The sequence below is a fragment of the Marmota monax genome, unplaced genomic scaffold, assembly GCF_021218885.2.
Source record: "Marmota monax isolate L192 unplaced genomic scaffold, Marmota_monax_Labrador192_F-V1.1 WCK01_AAM20220418_F8-fsc00260, whole genome shotgun sequence".
NCBI classification, from domain to species: Eukaryota; Metazoa; Chordata; class Mammalia; order Rodentia; family Sciuridae; genus Marmota; species Marmota monax.
The window spans coordinates 1,038,044-1,057,635 of record NW_026694062.1 but is presented as its reverse complement, the minus strand read 5'-3'; the positions used below and the strand labels follow the sequence as shown (position 1 = coordinate 1,057,635).

At 33.2% G+C, this 19,592-nt stretch overlaps 1 protein-coding gene across 7 annotated transcripts in view; it reads right to left on the bottom strand.

Moving 5' to 3' along the window:
- LOC124106573 (lysine-specific demethylase 6A) overlaps window positions 1-19,592 on the bottom strand; it is a 193,703-nt gene that overhangs the window by 82,364 nt on the left and 91,747 nt on the right. For 4 of the 7 annotated variants that reach the window (XR_006856098.2, XR_009228615.1, XM_046464245.2 and 1 more), the window contains exons 9-15: window positions 11,460-11,553; window positions 9,764-9,890; window positions 4,024-4,122; window positions 3,631-3,850; window positions 2,853-2,987; window positions 1,514-1,609; window positions 37-135 (exon numbers count right to left, since the gene is read on the bottom strand). Coding sequence is in view for 5 of the 7 variants with exons in the window: in XM_046464245.2 (XP_046320201.1) it covers window positions 37-135; window positions 1,514-1,609; window positions 2,853-2,987; window positions 3,631-3,850; window positions 4,024-4,122; window positions 9,764-9,890; window positions 11,460-11,553 (870 nt within the window). In the remaining 2 variants the exon portion in view is untranslated. Of the gene's footprint in view, window positions 1-36; window positions 136-1,513; window positions 1,610-2,284; window positions 2,453-2,852; window positions 2,988-3,630; window positions 3,851-4,023; window positions 4,123-9,763; window positions 9,891-11,459; window positions 11,554-19,592 lie in introns of all 7 variants that reach the window. The other 3 variants (XM_058585527.1, XM_058585526.1, XM_046464247.2) reach the window with 3 other exon arrangements.

Below are 19,592 nucleotides of genomic sequence, written 5' to 3'. Positions count from 1 at the left end.
GCTAATATATTTTAGAAATGATAAAAGTGTACATACTCTTTGCTGCATTAAGACAAACTGATTTTCCAGCTGTTCCAGCATCAGTCTCTGAGCTGGATTTAAATTATCTTTATTTGCACGCAGCTGTTCCAAGTGCTAAAAGGAAAGAGGAGAATATAATCCAAGTTTAAGCTAAACATTAGAATGAATACAAAGTTTTATATAAAAACATGATAAGGCAATTTCCCAATAGAAAGTCTATAAACTCACCACCAGTACTCATTTCCAAAATAAAATTTTTCAGAGGTATGAGAAAGGCACAGATCTAAAGATTCATCTCAAGAAAGTTAATTTGTTTGTTTTGAATGAAATGTATTGAGGAATTGAAATTTCAGAGAGAAAGCTATTTAACAATTTTGTGTCCTTAAAACAGCAGGAAATGACATAAAAACCCAACAATGGGGATTTGATTAAATGAGGTATAATCCCCATGAAGACTCAACTGGAACATATATCACCATTAAAAAAACAATAAAGCGGGCTGGGGATATATAGTTCTGTTGGTAGAGTGCTTGCCTTGCAGGCAGCACAGGCCCTGATTTCAATCCTCAGTACTACCAAAAAAAAAAGAAAAAAAAAAAAAAAGAAAACATGAAACAATATAAAGACACGGGAAAATCCTCAATTTACATTTTTATGAAATAAAAAAAAAAACAGGGCTGGAGTTGTGACTCAGTGGTACAGCGCTCGCCTAGCAAGTGCAGGGCCCTGGGTTCAATCCTCAGCACTACATAAAAATAAATAAAATAAAGGTATTGTGTCCAACTACAACTAAAAAATAAATATTTTAAAAAAAGAAAAAAGAGGGGCTCTGGACATTGATTGCTCAAGTGGTAACACGCTCACCTGGCATGTGTGAGGCACTGGGTTCGATCCCCAGTACCACATAAAAATAAAATAAAGATACTATGTCCACCTAAAACTTAAAAATAAACATTTAAAAAAAGAAAAAAAGAAAGCAAAATCCTGCAATAAATACACATATAACTTCTGCTTATCTAAAGTTCTACCTACATTTCTATTTTAAAAATGCAAAAAAGGAACGTATAAGACAGATATATTTGTTTGTATTTGCAAATTTTCTGTCTACAAGAAATAATACTGCCTGTCTGTGACAAAGGAAAATTGGTAGCTGAAGGAAAGGAAAAAACCAAACAGAGCTTTTATACTCTCTAATCTACCCATTTCTACTTTCTGCCCAACCACCAAAATTAATTATAATTTCTATTATTTTGAAAAATAATGTACACATTAACTTAAAATTGACTGAATTCTAAAACAATCCTTATTACTTCTACTTAAAAAAATACAACAAAAGAATATTTCAGGGGCTGGGGCTGTAACTCAGTGGTAAAGTGCTTGCCTAGCATGTGTGAGGCACTGGGTTCGATCCTCATTACCACATAAAAATAAAAAAAGATAATGTGTGTTTATCTACAAATAAATAAATATTTTAAAAAAGAATATTTCATACCTGTAATTTCTGTGGTGTCAAACCCCACGAATGTGCTTGTTGCTGTACTGGATGAGGTGAAATAGTTTGGCCACTATTCCAGTTATCAGAACCATTCTGAGAAAAATTGATTTTAGGAATATTTGGTTAAACTCCATCTATAACATCTATGACTAATGAGACAACAAATGACTAAAAATTGGAATATTTATTCATATACCTATAGAAATTAAGTTTTTAAATTCTTCTAAATATAGTCTAAGAGGCTCAAACAGTTTGCAAACACATAAATTTAGGGAAAAGTCTAATATCTAAATCATTTCTCAAAATACTTAGACTACCTACTATAACCAACATTTCAATTTATTTCAACGTCAGTACAGAGGGATGATAAATAACTGTTAAAAATCATAAAAGCTGTGAAATGAATGGAATGACTGATGAACACAAAATTATCCCTGCTTTCTACATACAATATGATGCAGAGATTATGGAATAGAAATACTGCTTTATTCCCTGATGTCCACAGGTTAAAAATAAATGATAAGTAAATTTCAGAAGAGTTGAAGCTTCATTTTTAATTGAGATTTTTCCATATCTCATAAGTATGTGCTGTGTCTGTATATATAAATACGTATATTGAAAATGAAAAAAAAAGTCAAAAGAATATCTCATACCTGTTATTTCTGTGGTGTTAAATACCAATGAACTTGTTGTTGTACTGGATGAAGTAAAACAATTTGACCACTTTTTTGGGGGGGATATATATACATGAACACACACAACACATACATATGTGCGATACTTTGTTGGACTAGGTATTCTTTTTTTCTTCGAAAGAGTGGGCAGGCCTTCTACTTGACTACAAGTGATCATGTGTACTGACAAGGATTGCTGTGAAATTAGTGTTTGACTAAAGTCTAACACAAGTTCAGTATTTGGACAATGAACTTTATAAGCCTAAGGTTCACATTAGTACAACAAAAATAGGTCAGCATTCTTAATTCATTCCTTCAAATTATAAAACATTATCAGCTGTGTACTTTTCAAAGTTACTTGGACATCACTGATTGAAAATACTGAAAATCAAAATGAAGTATTCAATAGACTAATATAGTTTTTCTTTCAAGTTTTGAAAACATACAAAGATTTTTAACTGACACCAAGATCCTTCCCATATCAGAGGAAGATTTATTTTTGACCTAAAATCCCTTTGAAATTAAAAAGGACTTTTTATTGTCAAATTAAAGGGATTTTTTACGTTAAAAGATCCTACATGTATTAAAGTAGGTTTAACTACTACAGATTGGAAAGAACCCTTAAAAGCTGGGCACCTACAGAAGACAACCCAACTTCTCACCTGCTGTGCTGTGTTCATGGCACCCTGCCTGGAGGTAAGCTCTGCGGGGATTGGTAGGCTCCATGCCTCCTCAATACTAGGAAGTAATTTAGTTTTATTCTGTAGACTACCTTGTGGAAGGTTACACAACTGAGCCTAGGAAAAATTATGTAAAAAGCAAATTTAACACAAGCCTTCTGAATTTGGGATTTTAGATAGATGGTAAATATAAAAAGGGCAACTAGAATATACTTGGGAATATTAGAACAAAGTTATGCTCTAATTTTCAGAGTTCTTGCAGGTACTCCTTATGAAATTTCAACCAAGCATGAAAAGCAGTGTATGTGTTCTTTTCTCTAAAATGCTATGACAACTTAAAAATGAAGATAGCACACTGAAAATGTTCACGCATATTAATGTAGAGCATGTAAATTAATATGCATCAACAAAGTACATGTGCAAAGGAATATATTTTAGATACCACATCTTACTTCAAATGACAAGAAAAGTAATTTCACAAAATATTGTAAGTATGGAAACAAATTAGCATCAAAACACAAATAGACAAACTTTCCTGCCACTTTTTATAAGGGGAGATGTGTGTATTTTAAAATATGTTGGTTTAGGGCTGGGGTTGTGGCTCAGCGGTAGAGCACTTGCCTTTCATGTGCGGGACCCTGGGTTTGATCCTCAGCACCACATAAAAATAAATAAGTGAAATAAAGGTATGATGTCCAACTACAACTAAAAAATAAATATTAAAAAAAAGAAAACAAAATATATTAGTTCAAATTTTTACCTGTAATAGCTTAATTCTTGCTGCAAGTGAAGAAGTACTACTACAAGTTTTGCTTCTAGTCGCATTTAAGTAGCATTTAATGGCATCCTGAGGCTGGTTGCAGGATTCATAGAGAGTGCCTAGGTCCATCCAGGCTGCTGCATGCCCATGGTCCAATTGTACAGCACAAATATAGGCCTGCAAAGCATCCATAGGCTGGTTTTGCTGTTGATAGAGCACACTGCAAACAGAATGAGTTTTCAAAAACTGATTAGTTTTATGGTATTTCGACACATCTTTCAAGGATGCTCTGCATTGATTAAAATACTATTTATTTTTACATATAATAATATAAAATAAACATTAATAATAAAATATAAATATACAAAAATTATTTTTAACATATAGCCTTACCCTATTGAACACCATGTATCTGCACTTGCTTCTGATTTATCAATAGATTGCCTATAGGATATAAATGCATCCTGGACTTTCCCAATACTTGAATAACACCTAAAAGGAGAACATACACACATGATTAAACAAAAGTCCATTAATAGATAACTTATTTGCCAAAATGAGAGACTGTATATTTAAATGAGAAGAAGAGAGTAAACAAGGTATATATATGTGTGTGTGTGTGTGTGTGTGTGTGTGTGTGTATGAGAGGGGGAGAGGGAGAGCGGGGAGGGAGAGAGAGAGAGAGGGAGGGAGGGAGAGAGAGAGGGAGAACATATATCTAGATTCATACATAATTTTAATCTCCATTATATTATAATTTGGTGTTTTCTAAATACTAGGAAATGTTTTGTAAATACTAGTGCATGTTACATTAATGAAGTAACTCTACTGAAACTATTACACTGTGAATTTCTTCAATGCTTTGAAACTGAGAGTTAAAAACAGAACTCAACTTACATAATTTAAATTCAGGTTTCCTGCATCGAAAGAGTAGAGGGTTAAAAGTACAAAAAAAAAAATCCACAATCTATTGGTAATGATTTCTATACTGAATTTAATTCTCCTTCCCCAACTGATAACACAGCAATCATTCTGTCATTTTGAGTTATTTGTTGTGAAAGGAAAATTACTGTATCACTTTCAACACTTTTTATTTAACTCTATATTCTTATTATGTAGCAATCTTTCCCCTCACACAACCTGTCTCATCATATGTACATATATGCATGTGCGTGTGCAAGTATATGTATAGCTGTCCACACACATGAGTATTCTTCAAGAAACTATCTGTATGGTTTCACTTAGGATGACAATCAAGATATAAAACAACAAAAGTCTTTTAATATCATTAATGAAACAAGCACCCTATGTTGACTGCTGTACTTACTGAAATTTTTATAACTTGCATAGGTAAAATGCCTGGGAAACATAAATTAAAAAGGAAAATATACATGGAGACATTTCATATTGGTTTAAAGGACTTCATCATGAAAGCATCTCACATGTGCAAAAAAAGAGAAAATTAGCCTAAAAACAGAAAATTTTAACCTACTCTGTGATTTTTCTTTGAAGGCAAGTGGCTTAAGAAAAGAACTTTAAAGGAAATTGCTCACAAATTTGTCTTTTTTTAGACCTTAAGACTGATACTTAAAGTCTAAAAAGGACATAAATTTGGACTTACAGAAGGTGAATACATACATTGTCCTAGAGTTACAGGCAAAGTAATGAAGGGACAAATAAGAAAAAGGTGGGGGAAAGAATACACCTAATAATTGGTTTTAAAAAACTGAATGATTCAAGTAGGAGGATAATAAATCTAGTTCAGCTAAAAATTGGCAAAAATACTGTTATAAAACAAAGTAACTAGTGGCAAGGGAGTTGAAGCTCAGTGGTAGAATGCTTGCCTTGTATGTGTGAGAATCTGCATTTGATTTTTAGCACCATATATAAATAAAATTAAATAAAGATATTGTGTCCATCTACAATTAAAAGCATTTTTTTAAAAAGCGAGAAACTAGTTTGAGAAAAACATCATGAAAAAAGTTTTAAAACATGCCAATGAGGATGTGAGGTGCAGTCTTTGATTATTATGTATAATGCAAAGAACTAGATGCAGTATTGAGATCTTTAAATTTCACTCACATGAAACTAAAGAACACAGGACATATACAAAAGAGGGATAGAAATAAGCCTTAAAAAATGGCTTATCTATGGGCTCTAGGAAATTTAAAAGTGCAAAAAAATGAAAGAAGGCAATATGAGAGAGTTCTTACAACCTGTGTGGAAGGGCTGGGAGAATGGGACAATTTCAGAAGAAAGCAACAATGTAAACAACCAGAAAGAATGTAAATGTTAAGAGAGAGTAAGACATATTTTTTCTTAAAATGAACTGAATTTCAGATCATCAGACAACTCTTCACAAATGCCAAGAGTAATAAGCAACATTTCATAGTCCATTTCTAAAAGGTGAAAATAGAAGCAGTATACCTGTGAAAATTCATTTATATAAATGGAGGCATTCCTAATTATAGTCCACTAAAATGGAGTTTGGGGGGTATTAGACACATCTTTCAAGGATGCTCTGCATTGATTAAAATACTATTATTTTTACACATAATAATATAAAATAAACATATGAATAATAAATATAAATACACAAAAACCTGACTTTCCCAATACTTGAATAACAAGATGAGAAAGGAAAGCAAATCACAGAACCCTGCTCCAGAAATCATCTCACAGAATAAAACAAACTATCCTATCTTTAAAACAGTTTTTACTTGGCAAGCCATGGTAGAACTGCCAACTTTGACCTTCAGACGACCTTTACAAAGTTAACTTCTGCCACTTGGTAGTCAGAACTTGCCAGCTTCCTCAAATGCTGAGACAGACAATGAACTTTCTTTCATAATTCCTTGTGTATATTTCTTTCTCCCAGAAAAATTCTAAACTTTCTTTTTTCTCCAGACATATAAAAGGCCACCCTAGACTGTGCATATGCATCCCACATTGCAATTCTATACCTTTTTTTTCTTTTTCCTTTGGAGGCTGGGTATCAGGAATTATACCCAGTGAAACTTAACCATTGAGCCACATCACCAGCCCCTTTTATTTTGAGTTACTTTGGGACTCACAAAGCTGCTGAGGATATCTTTGAACTTTTGATCCTTCTGCTTTAGCCTCCCAAGAGTTAGGATCACAGGCATGTGCTGCTCCAATTCTATTCTTCATGCCTAACAAAAGTTTCTATAATTGGATTCATCTGTATATGAACACTTAAGTCTGACAAGCCCAATCACAGATGTCTGAGTCCACTGACAAACTGTTTTTCCTATATATAACTTGTCTAAATTCCATTGAAGTAGTCTGAGTAATTAAAACAACAATAAAAACACAGGTGGAAGCTGGTGCTCCTTTTCTGATAATAATTACTATGAAACTTTACGGAAAACACTTTATTCCTCTGGAATAGTTTCCCACAGTGGATCTAAGTTGGATTCTTTGCCTCTTGAATTCAAGTAATGAAATCCACAGACAAGCAAAGGATAGGGAAATAAGTGTTACTTAAAGCAAAGAAAGAAGAGATCCTCAAAGAGTTGGAGGAACTACTGAGGAACTAGCACTCGATGTTCTTTGCATAAAGATGTTAAGGCTTATCTACTGGTTCTGCAGGGACATTAGAGAGAGATGATGCTAATGGGAATGCTGCTGTGAACCAATCAACTCATGGATTTGAACTTACTAAGACAATCAGGAATGTATGATTTCAATCTCTTTACAAAATTAAGAAGATTTTGGGTCCAACATTTTAGTCTCAGGTGTCTGTAGACAAGAGGAAGCATTTGGGTAGGAGTCTGCTTATGGTTGACTTAGGGAAAGAGCAAGGACAACTAAGGAAAGGCTGCTGTGGTTGAAGATGTGAGAAACAGAAACAAGTATTCTAGGTCAGAAGAAGGTGTGGTGAGCCGCTTCTGCCGTTTTTGCAGACTATGGTCGCCATTACAAGATGGCGCTGGCTCCGCTGTGGTCTGTGACAAACAACTCCTTATTTGGGAGAGTTGGCGCATGGTTTTTCACCACCCTATGAGAAAGCTCCACGCGGCAGCTTCGCATTGGGGCTTGAGATGCTTTATTAAGGCTGGGAGGGGCATCCGAGAGGGAGAAGAAGAAATATCAAGGGCCTGAATAAACTGCTTAAAGAAGATTCCTGAGTTGCGTCTTCCTTGCGGGCAAGGGGTCGCGACAAGAAGGCACTGTGGTTAACACTGGCAGGGAGCAGCAACTCGCAGGATATCTTTCAGACACACTGTCTCTTTTTAGGTTGGCATGATGTCCCTCCCTCTCCCCTCTTGTTCTTTTCCAAAGGCCCTACTCCTACCTACCAAGGTAAGATCTACTGTCTGCCTCAAAATGAGTAAACTAGGAAGCACCCTACTCTAACCCAAATCTAACATTACACCATCTTAGGAAGCCATTATCAGAATTAATAAGTAGTGATAGTATAAATGTATTACCCACTCTTTTCCCTTTTATATATACATCCCAACTAATAAGTGAGCTCAATATTCAACACAGTATTAAACACATAGATAATGTACACATGTCTCAGAAATATTACTGTCATCAAATTTCAATATTTTTAATAACACCTAAGTTCTTCATGTAGAACTTATAAGTTTTAAAATATAATTTCACAAACTTGTTTTCTTTCCCCCAGCAAAAAAGCAGATTCGGAGGAACACAAAGTAAAAAAAAAAAAAAAAAAACAAAGAAAAAAAATTAAAGCTAATTAATACCTAAAAAATAATACTGAACCTAAAATAGGTTACCATCTTCTACCTAAAAAGTCAAGAAATTGTTCTGTGGGGACAAGCGCATGGAGTACTGCATGGCATACATTAAGGGCGTTTGAGTGGCAAACCAGCCCCCCATGCCAGGCATGTAGGCAGCAAATCACTTACGCCATAGGCACAGCCCTGCGCATGAGGCCAAGTGCTGCAGTCCCTTTACCTGCTCCACGGCCCATTCCTAGATTGGTCGCTGCAAGGACAGCTGGCCAGAAATTGCATAAGTATCTGCTTAGCTACTGCCTCAGTGTGTGTGTGTGTGTGTGTGTGTGTCTGTGTATAGAATAACTGTGCAATAATATCAGACCTGCTTCCTCTTTGGTCTCTGGAGTTCTTGATTAGCAACTCCGCAGCCACACTCTCCTCTACCCTGTTCCATGACCTCCTCACTGAATGAGAGAGAGCCCAGGTATCATTCTGTTCACTTGGAAACTTTTATCCAAAAAAGGTTAAAAGTAAAAAGTACACTAGTGCTTTAAATCCTGATTTACTGGAGAAGATCTCTGTGAATATGGCTGTCCTCACACAGAGCTGGTAAAAGTACAGCATTTGTACAAAATTCATACTTTCAAGAGTATGTTTCCTATATAACAGTAACTACAATAATACAAATCTCTGGCACTAGACACACCCACAATGCTATGATATAATATGCTACAAATCTTATTCTTTTTTGTTGTTGGGGGGGTGAGGTACCAAGAATTAAACCTAGGGGCACTGGACCTCTGAATCACACCCCCAGCCCTATTTTGTAATTTATTTAGAGACAGGGTCTCACTCAGTTGTTTAGGACCTCCCAGCTGCTGAGGCTGGCTTTGAATTTGTGATTCTACTGCTTCAGCCTCCCGATCAACTGGGATTACAGGCATGAGCCACCGTGCCAAATCTTATTCTTGACTGAAAAGAAATCTAGGTAGAAAAACAGTTCTAATATGTAAAATTCATATGTAAAAGTCTGCTTTTACAAATAATATAAATGCATTTTCTGTTTTACTAAATAAATAAATCAAAAAATATAAGAAATTACAGGCACAACTTAAAACACCAAACTAAAAACTATTAGTGACTGCTATTTGATAAAAAGCTATTTAAGATTGCTTAAGAACAATTCAACTAAGATTACAATAATGTGAAAACAAAATCTAATCAAAATAAGAACATCTCAATAAGAGCAAACACATTTAGATTGTCCATTTTCACCTTCCAGAAATCTTCATTATATTAAAGACATAAAAAATCTTACGATATTTAAAATATCTAAAAAATGTCTCTGACCAGACCATTTCACATAAACTAACATTTTACAAAGCATATCAACTCTAAGCAGTCAAAGAGTTCAATCTCACCTTCCAAGGAAATACCAAGATTGGCCAGAATTAGGATCTGCCTCCAGTGATTTTTGGAGATACTGAATAGCATAACTTTCCTTTGTGGCTTTGTCTCCTACTAGATCCATATTATGATGCATCCAACCTATAACAACAACAACAAAAAGTCACATGTATTTACCCATCATTCAACTATTTTTTTTTTAGCATTAAGAATACCACATAGAGTACAAACAAATTAAAACAATATTTTAGTAATTTATTCCATTGCTTGAGATTATGTTTTCCCCAAATTGGAAACCACTGAATGTAAGTGCAAGATAATCTATATCATACAGAGAAAATAACTAAGTGACATTGAGGCACTGGATTTCTAAGCGTTTATAACCAGAAATTCTACTTTCCTAAATTTAATTTTGAAAAAAAATTCAGAAATGATATGGCTAAAGATGATACACTTATTTTTCCTTTGAAAGTCATAATACACCAAAAAGAATATTAAGAATAATTTATGCATCCTATCTTTATTACCAAAGAATAAATGCAAGATTATATAATCAAAGGTAAATCCTTTATTCATTTTTGAAGCCTTACAAAAGGCCCAGAATCTTACTAACATAGATTACATACAGGAACATCTTAAATATGACAGCATTTGATGGAACAACTAAACAAAACAACAACAAACTCCAAGACTGTATGGAAGAGCTCAGTGAAAAGTAAGTTCAAAAAGTTATGAGAATGGTACAGAGTTATGTACCACAACTGTTAACTTACTAACTAGATTTAAAACTATAGCTACACAGACAATTGAAATATTAGGTTATGAGGCACTATGTGATAAACAGAAATACGTGTTTTAGCTGTGGCTCAATTAAAGTATTCAAAATTTCTCGGTCAAAAGTATTATCTAAGCAAAACTAAGCTTTGCTGATACTGAAATTGTATTAAAAAAAAAATGACATACAATAGCATTCCTCTTATTCCAAACCTCATTGAAACACAGAAATTATTTGCTCTTACTACATATAAACAGTGAAAGTAAAACCAACCAACCAAACCATAACCCAAATGCCAAGTATCATAGAGAAGACAAATAAGCCTTATCTAAAATAATTATTGGGAGAAATCCTCATTATCTTTAAAATTTTAACACTTTATATTATTTTCAAATACTTTATTTCTTCATCTTCATTATACAAATGAAGAACTCTATTCAAGGAAATACAGAATGAGATATTCTCTAATATATAGGTGAGATGTTTCTATCAATCCTATTATCAACAAAATTATTAAAGCAAGCTCAGTACATATTAAACTGTAATAAATTGTCTTAATTCAATTAACTTCCTAAGAGCCCTGCATATAGAAGTACTCAAACCCCATCCTCCCTTCGTCTAATTGTAAAGAAAAATATTGAGAATTTAAGAGAACTAGCTTCATTACATTTGGATGGTGAGACAAAGTTTGCCTAACTAATAATAGGTATAAATATAATAATTATAGACAAAAAAGAAAAATAACACATTTATAAAGAAAAGAATTAAGGTACTCATATTAAATTTAATCATAACACAATACATGGTACATTTAATCTCTAAAACAGATTTCAAGTGAAAATGAATTTCTAAGCAGAAGGCTAACAACCCCATCCTATGGCAAAACAACATCTTTAAATGAATGTAATGGGTAATAAAAAATAATTCTTATGTACCTAACTGTTGCAATACAGTTGCTTTTACTTGTGCAGGTAGGTTTTCTGTCTTTAAGAGTTGTTCATAGGCTTCTTTTGCAGAGTGATACTTCCTCTGAAGAGTAGGGGAGAAGAGGAATATTTAGAAAAAAAAATGAAACGACAAAGCCTTTAAGTAGAAATACCCTTGATTTTAAACAACCAACCATAACTTTATTAACTTTTTAAGCAATTAAGCAGAATGAAAACTGCAGCAATATACAGTTGATCCTTGGTATCCATAAGGAACTGGATCCAGGACTTCCAGAGATACCAAAACTGGGAGATGCTCAAATGTCTTTTACATAAAATGGTACAATATTTGCTTATAGTCTCTGTATATCCTTTCACATACTTTCTTATCTCTAGATTACACAATGTGAAAATGCATTAATTACTCTAGAAACACTTTCAAAGGCAGGGTTAATTAATACATTGAGCAATAAAGCAAATGTCACTACCCTTTGGATGAGAACAAAAAGTAGTAGAATTTGAATTTTCAAGTGCTCAGTTACAAGTAAAGAAGTAGAGAGGTACATAATATTGTTTTTATGTCTGTCTCACAAAGCACCCAACTATGCCATAATCTAAACAAAGACACATCTTTAACATTCATAATGACTTCCACTTACATGGTAATAAACACATCCCAACTACATACACACTCACATACCCTAAAATTGGCAGTCAAGGTGAAAGAGAAAGTCTTGAATTTCGAAGTAAAATTTATGTGTACATAAAAATTTAATTAGTAATAAAACTTTTGAAAGATTTTCAGATAAGGGTCCCAAGGCCATCGAAGAATAACAAAGGAAATCGCAAAGATGTGAATATCTGAATTTATATTAATATGTTAATATACAACTTTTTAATGCTAAAGTATCCAAAAGGCAGGCAAGAACACAAAGTGATGACAGTTTTTAAAAAGTTAAAAAAATTTTAAAAACTCAACACAAACCCAATGTCCATTCAATAAATACCTCAAATGTAAAATGAAAAGAGAATAAAGCCAGACATAGTGGAGCACACCTGTAATCCCAGTGGCTCTGGAGGCTGAAGCAGAAGGATTAAGAGCTCAAAACCAGCCTCTGCAACTTAACAAGGCCTTAAGAAACTCAATGGGACTCTGTCTCTAAATACAATATTAAAAAGGACTGGGATATGGCTCAGTGGTTAAGCACCCCAAGGTTCAATCTCTAGTACCAAAAGAAAGAGAGAGAAAAGAGAATGAAAACATATGACCCCATCACATGCCATTTATAAACAACTCATTTCAAATTTAACAACCAACTGAAAATGAAAAAATCATAAATAATAAAAAATGTATTTCCAGGTTATAATCAGAAAACACCACAATAATATAGTCAACTCCATGGGCCCATCCAGCCATAAAAACTTATAAAAATAAAGCAAAAACTGACTTTGGATAACCAAAAGTTTATAGCAATCAAAGCGTTAGAAAAGCAAGAAAGAAAAAACTGGAAAGAGAGCCTTCTTGGGAATTATGATATTTAAAAGTTGTGGTGTTCACTGGAGAATTTGGAAAACCACACCCAACACCCTGAAAAAGACTTATGCTTTTAAAGATCTAAAACCTTTACATTTCAAATGGCAAAGAGGAATTGAAGGCTAAGATTTGTAAGCTACCTAGAAAATGGCTCTGTGCCCCATCTGCAAAACAGAGAAATTGTTTGGTGGTTTCTTTTGTTTTTTAAAAAATTCTCTCTCCCCACTTCCCTTTCCTTTTGTTTACTTTCTTACTTTTTACTTCTGGGATGCAAAGAAATCTTCATTATGTGTCATATAATTGTACAGAAGCTAAAAGAACAAGGGTTTGATGAGAGAACACAAATGAAAAAGAATACAGACGTTACAAAAAAATTAACATAACATCGTCACTACACAAACAGGCTACAGTAAATAAAAAGAATGCACTAAGCAAACAATCAAATTCTGAGGAGGAAGAATTTGACTTCTGGAAATGTCATATTAAAATATTCAAAACATTAAAACATTATGAAGCATGTAAAGAACACAGTATTTCCCATTCAAAAATATAGATTTCTGTGTTTTTATATTGCAAGTAAGAAGCCAACAGTTAACATTCCACCCTCACAAGTAAAAAAAAAAAAAAAAAAAAAAAAAAAAAAAATTCCACCCTCACAAGCCAAACAAACTCAAAGACAAATAGCTGTCTTTAGACTTACAAAAGAGATGGGGTTGGGGACAAACCAAAGTCTCCCAAAAGGGAGAGAATGAAGGACAAATGTAGAGAACAGGACTAGCCAAAGCAAATACCAAGAAAAGAATTAGGGTGCAGAAATTTTTGCCAACACAGGGAAACTTGAACTGTGATTGTTTAAGTGTGCTGACATTACCATAAACCAAACGCATTAGTGTTTTTCCAAAATTTCAGAGTTTGTTGAACAACAGTAAATTCACAAGCTACACCACTTTTATCAGTGTCCGTTCCCTGAAGAGTTGTAGCTCACCTTGTAGGTGAAGTTGGGCAATCACTGGTTCTCTTATTCCAATTTTCATTTCTCATATTTAAAAACCTCAAGTCACAATCAAACTTTACACACACACACACAAGCTAAAAAAGGATTAAGGTGGCTGAAGGGAGAGCTGAGGCAGAGAGCAGATATGAATACAAAGAGTCAAAGTGAGTAGCCAAATAATATAAGGAACCAAGAGCAAGAACTTGTTTTAGGCCAAGGTCTGGATGGCAGCAGCTTCACAGTGTCACTTAAATTGTGAGCTTGAGAAGTCCAGTGGCAGTGGCCATGTGTGATCCTTACCATCAGGGAAACCACATTTTACTAAAACCTGAGGAAAGAGATTCAAAGGTTCATTGCTGTGGCAACTTTCCTGGGCAATGGAGTCAGGTGCTGCTGTGTCCAGTCTTGTTAGTTTCAAGTGAGGGGGTTGCATCATTTAGTGGTCTGGTGTGTTTGATAACTGGGGCTTGTTTTTCCAATATGAGTTAATACAGGCACATGCATCCATGTGCCTCTGATTAGCTGACAAGTGATCATTCATATTAGCATGACTGATTTACTTATCAGTTTGTACCTTATTGCTTTCCAGGCAAATGATTGTTTACTTGTATGAAGTGTGGAGTTACTTCATCTCAGTCCTTAAACTCAAAATGAAGTAGCTTATGGCAAACTACCGCTTTACCAAATGGAGGAACTGCTATTCTATACATTATAAAGTAACTCGGAAAATGCTTTCCATATGAGTTCCAAAATTACAAGGAGTTCAGCATAAACAAATTTGGTAAAAACACCATAGGAACTCATACTCTTTTTTACGCACAAGTCCTCAATCTTGGAAGCACTCTATTCTTTTTCTTTAGAAGAAACTGTTTACCAAGGCTAACCTGATAAAGGCTTAACTGACCCAAGGAAAAAGACATATCCAACTCCAAGACCTTCTCCAACTCCTCACACAAATAGAGTCTTCTGCCTTCCGCATTCTACCTTCCCCAATCTGCTTATTCAATATCTCTGCCATGCTTATGATCTCTTCAAACTGAGTCCTTTACCTCTTAGCATGTCTTATAATATTTTTCTTGACAGCTAGACATAAAGTACTGTCCAAAATATATAAAACCAAAAAACAAAGCAGACAAAAACTTAAAAAATGGTTAGTTCATGTCTGCAGACAGAAATACCAGACACTGTTAGAATGACAGTTCTTTCCAACTAAACCTATAGATCTATACATTAATAAAATCTCATTTAAAATCTAAACAGCTTATTTTGTTACACAGAAAGGCAAAAGACCCAGAATGGACACCACAATGATGAAACAGAAGTACAAAGTTGGGAGAACTGACACTATGCAACCTTAAGATATACCAAAAAGTTCTAGTAAAAAAGCCAGTATAGAATTGATGTAAGGACGGAAAAGTAGTTCAAGGGAATAGATTGTATTTATAAACAGATCCAGATAAATAGTCAACTGTTCTTTCAAACAAATCCATATGAAAAGTCAACCAATTTTGACAAAGGGAAAAAAAGCAATACAACATAGAAAACAAATGGTACCATAACACCTGAACATGGAATAGAAGATACACAAGTGAACAAATAAATAGATCTATCAAGTAAACGTCTTTCAGAAACCACAATTTAAAAAGAAATACTGCTACACCAAATCTGGAACATCAAATGATGTCAAGGTGAGAAGCAAGAGGAATTCTTATTTATTGCTTGTGGAAATGCAAAATGACCCAGACACTATAGAAAACATTTTAGTATTTTCTTAACAAAATGAAATAAACCTTTAACATATGGTCTAGCAATCAGGCACCTTAATAGGGACTGAAAACATACATCCAAATAAACACCTGTAAATGTCCATGGCTTCTTTATTCAGAACTGCCAGAACCTGAAAACATACAAAATGTCCTTCAGAAGGTGAATGAAGAAATATACTATTATAATTAGTATAAAAAAATATACCAATTCATTCAGAAAATGAAATATTGTTCAGCTCAAAAGAGAAATCAACCATAAGCCACAAAAAGACATGAGAGAAATTTATCTGCATATGATTACATGAAAGAAGCCAAAATGAAATGGCTACATATCCTGATTCTAGTTCTACAATATTCTGGAAAAGACAAATCTATAGTAAAAACAATGGTTGCCAAACTAGTGGTTGAAGAGAGGATGGGCAAAAAACATATATGTTTAGGGTAGTGAATCTATTTGGTATGACAATGTAAAGATACCCTCATGTTTGTTCAGATTTTGAGAAAGTACACCATCATGGGTGAACCCTGATTTAAATGGTGGTGTGATGACCATGATGATATATTAATGCAGTTTCATCAACTGAAATAAATATGCCACTATGGCAGCAGATGTTGGTAAAGGGTTGCTACCAACATATGTGCAAGGAAATTAGGGATGTGTTGAAAATCTTTGTACCTTTGACACGACATAAAACTCCCTCAAAAAAGTAAAGCTTATTGAAATTTATTGAGTAATATAATAAAGAGGAACTCTCTCAGCGGCAGCACACATGTTATACTTTCTAGAGAAACACTTTTCTAGCAACTGCCTTAAATACATTTAAATAACAAAAACTTTGGAAAAGAAAAAAAGGAAATTGAAAATAATCTTGAACAAACAATATCAATAAATAAGTAAAAACATATAAAAAGTAAGCTAAAAAAATATACATCTTAAAAGTGTAACAACAAATGAATATTCACTATTTATAGTAAGATTCATTATAAGATTTCTGCAGGCAGACTTATCAAAAAATCTGAAGATGAGTCAACTGAATTCATCCAAGCAGTGGAGCCAATATATTTTTTTAAAGAATGAAAATATTTAAAAAAAAATTAAAAGACACTAAGAGAACACTGGAAAACTGTGAAGTATATCAGCATATGCATAATATAAATGTCAGAAAGAAAGAACAAGGCAAAAGGAACAAAGTTTAAAAAGTCAAAAGTTTCAACCTGAGTCTGGCTTACTGCACTTGAATAGAGCAAAAGAAGTTGGGAAAGGTATTGGGAGGCAGACCCAAGAATACAGAGGGAATATCAATGAAGTAGAGGAAGGAGGGTTGAGGGTATGGGTGGACAAAATTATGCTATGTCCACATATGAATATACTCCAGTGAATTCCACCTTGATATGTAAATAAGAATAAAACAACAATTGAATGGAAGGAAGGCCAGGAGACGTAGGAAAAACAACAGAGGGAAAGAGGAAAGGGTAAGAGGAAGAACTGGGGATTGAAATGGAGCAAATTATATTTCATGCTTGTATGACTATATCAAAATGAACTTCCCTATGTAAGATGATACTGAAGTAATAAGGAAATTTTTATAAAAAGGCAAATTTAAAAATCTGATGAGATGCAATCTCTATTTAAAAATCTCCATCCAAAGAAGGGCAAGCTTAAGATATTACTATCAAGACACATAAGGTATCTAAATAATTAAGAACAAAGACAGAATCTTCAAAGCAGCATAACTACGCTGCTCATCAGAAACTATAGAAAACAATGAGATGAAATATTTAAAGTAGTGCAAGTAAAAAAAAAAATAAAATAAACATTGTCAGACAAGAATTCTATATGCGGCAAAACTACCTTTCAAATATTTAGGGTGATCTCTGGTACTAAAATAATAATAAAGACAGTTAGCAATATCAAGATAAACAAAGTTGACCTGGTCTATGAGAAAAGATATAATGAATCCTTTAGATTAGAATGAAAGGACCCTACATAGGAACTCAAAGCTCTGTGAACAAACAAACAAAAAAAGTAATCTGATGAAAGTAGCTACCTGGGAACATTAAAAAGCCAGTATTAGCAATTTCAAGTTTATAATTCCTCTTTTTTCCTCACTATATAACTGAAGAAAAATATGCTAAAACAATAAACGTAAGCATGTTAAAAGATAAATAATATCAAAACACAATAATTTGTAACAACAACTAGATGAGAAAGAATAAATCTACAAGAAAAATCTATGCCGCTTAAAGTAAATTTGTACCAATTCAAACTATTGTTTTAAAAAATCATGTCCATGATAATGCCATTCCTATACAACAAAAGAGAAAAGGAAGACAGAATGGAAACTAAACCACTATAAAATATCAAACACAAATTTAAAAAACTGAAGAGAAATAAGGGACCAAAGAAACCTCTACCACATAAGAAAAAAGCAAAAGGATGGTAGGATGCCTTTCCTTATTACTGGTAAGTGAACTAAATTATCCATTCAAAGGCAGAGTTAGCAAAATGTATAAATTCAAGTTCTAACTTTATGTTATCTACAACAAAAGATAGTTCAAATGGAGAGAAAGTACATATTCCACATTAATAGGAACAAAAAGACAGATTGAGTATCAACATTAGTATCAGACAGAATTAACTTTAAGTTACCAAAAAAAAAAAAAAAAAGACAAAAAAGGCATTAAATGATCCATGGTTAGTTAATAGAGTGCTTGCCTCGAATGCACAAGGTTCAATCCCTAACACCACAATAATAAATAAATAGACAGATAGATGGATAGAGTTAAACCAGCAATATTTATTTAACAGAAAAAAGAAAAAAAGGAAAAATTACATATTATAAACATATACATACAAAACAAAAATTCCAAGATATATGAATGACAACATGACAAAATTAAAGGAGATGTTTTATAATCATAGATGAAGACATCAAAACCCATTTTCAAAAATGAATTATTAACTATTAATAATCAATAATAACAAACAGTAATAAACTGTTAGTAATACTAATTGTTAATTAAGCTAAATTTAAAAAATATGAACAACAACCACACCAATGGCTACTAGAATAGGATACACATGCCTCCAACTACACATGAAACATTCCCTAGGATATAGACAGTACAACATCTTTTAATAAATTTTAAAACAGTAAAATAATACAGATTATCTTTGCCATCCACAAGAAAGTTAATAACAGAAAGAGAACTGTTAGAAAATTATAAATAAGTACAAATTAACTGATTTACACTTAAAATTAGCAATAATCCAAAGCAAAAGTCACAAATTAGAAAATACACACAGATAAATGAAAACAAAAATACAATCTAATAAGAAATGTAGCAAAAGCAGCCTCAAAGAAAAACAAATGAAGCCTAACTTTACATGCTAATTCAGCAATAAAAAATGTGGAAAACATTAAACACAAAGCCAGAAGAAGCAATAATATTACAAAAGAGAAAAAAATAAGTAGAAGGAAAATAAGAAAATCAAGAAAACTGAATTTGAGCCTTTGAATTTAAATTTGATCTATAAAACTTAAAAATCTATGGAGTCTGACAAAAAAATAAAAGAAAAGAAATGATCACAAATTCAAGTGGGAGTTAACAGTACTCACCTTACAAAACCAAAAAGCATCATGAGGATACAATGCAACACTGTGACATCAAAATACTCATAAGAGAGAACAAATATCAAAATGAAGCCAAGATGAAATAGTAAAGTATCAGTAAATCCATAACAAGATAGCAGAAGATAAATGAACACAAGCACCCAGTTACTACTAAGCTCCACTGAAAGATAGGATCAAAGTGAATACAAAGGATTATAAAGAGTTGATTCTTTA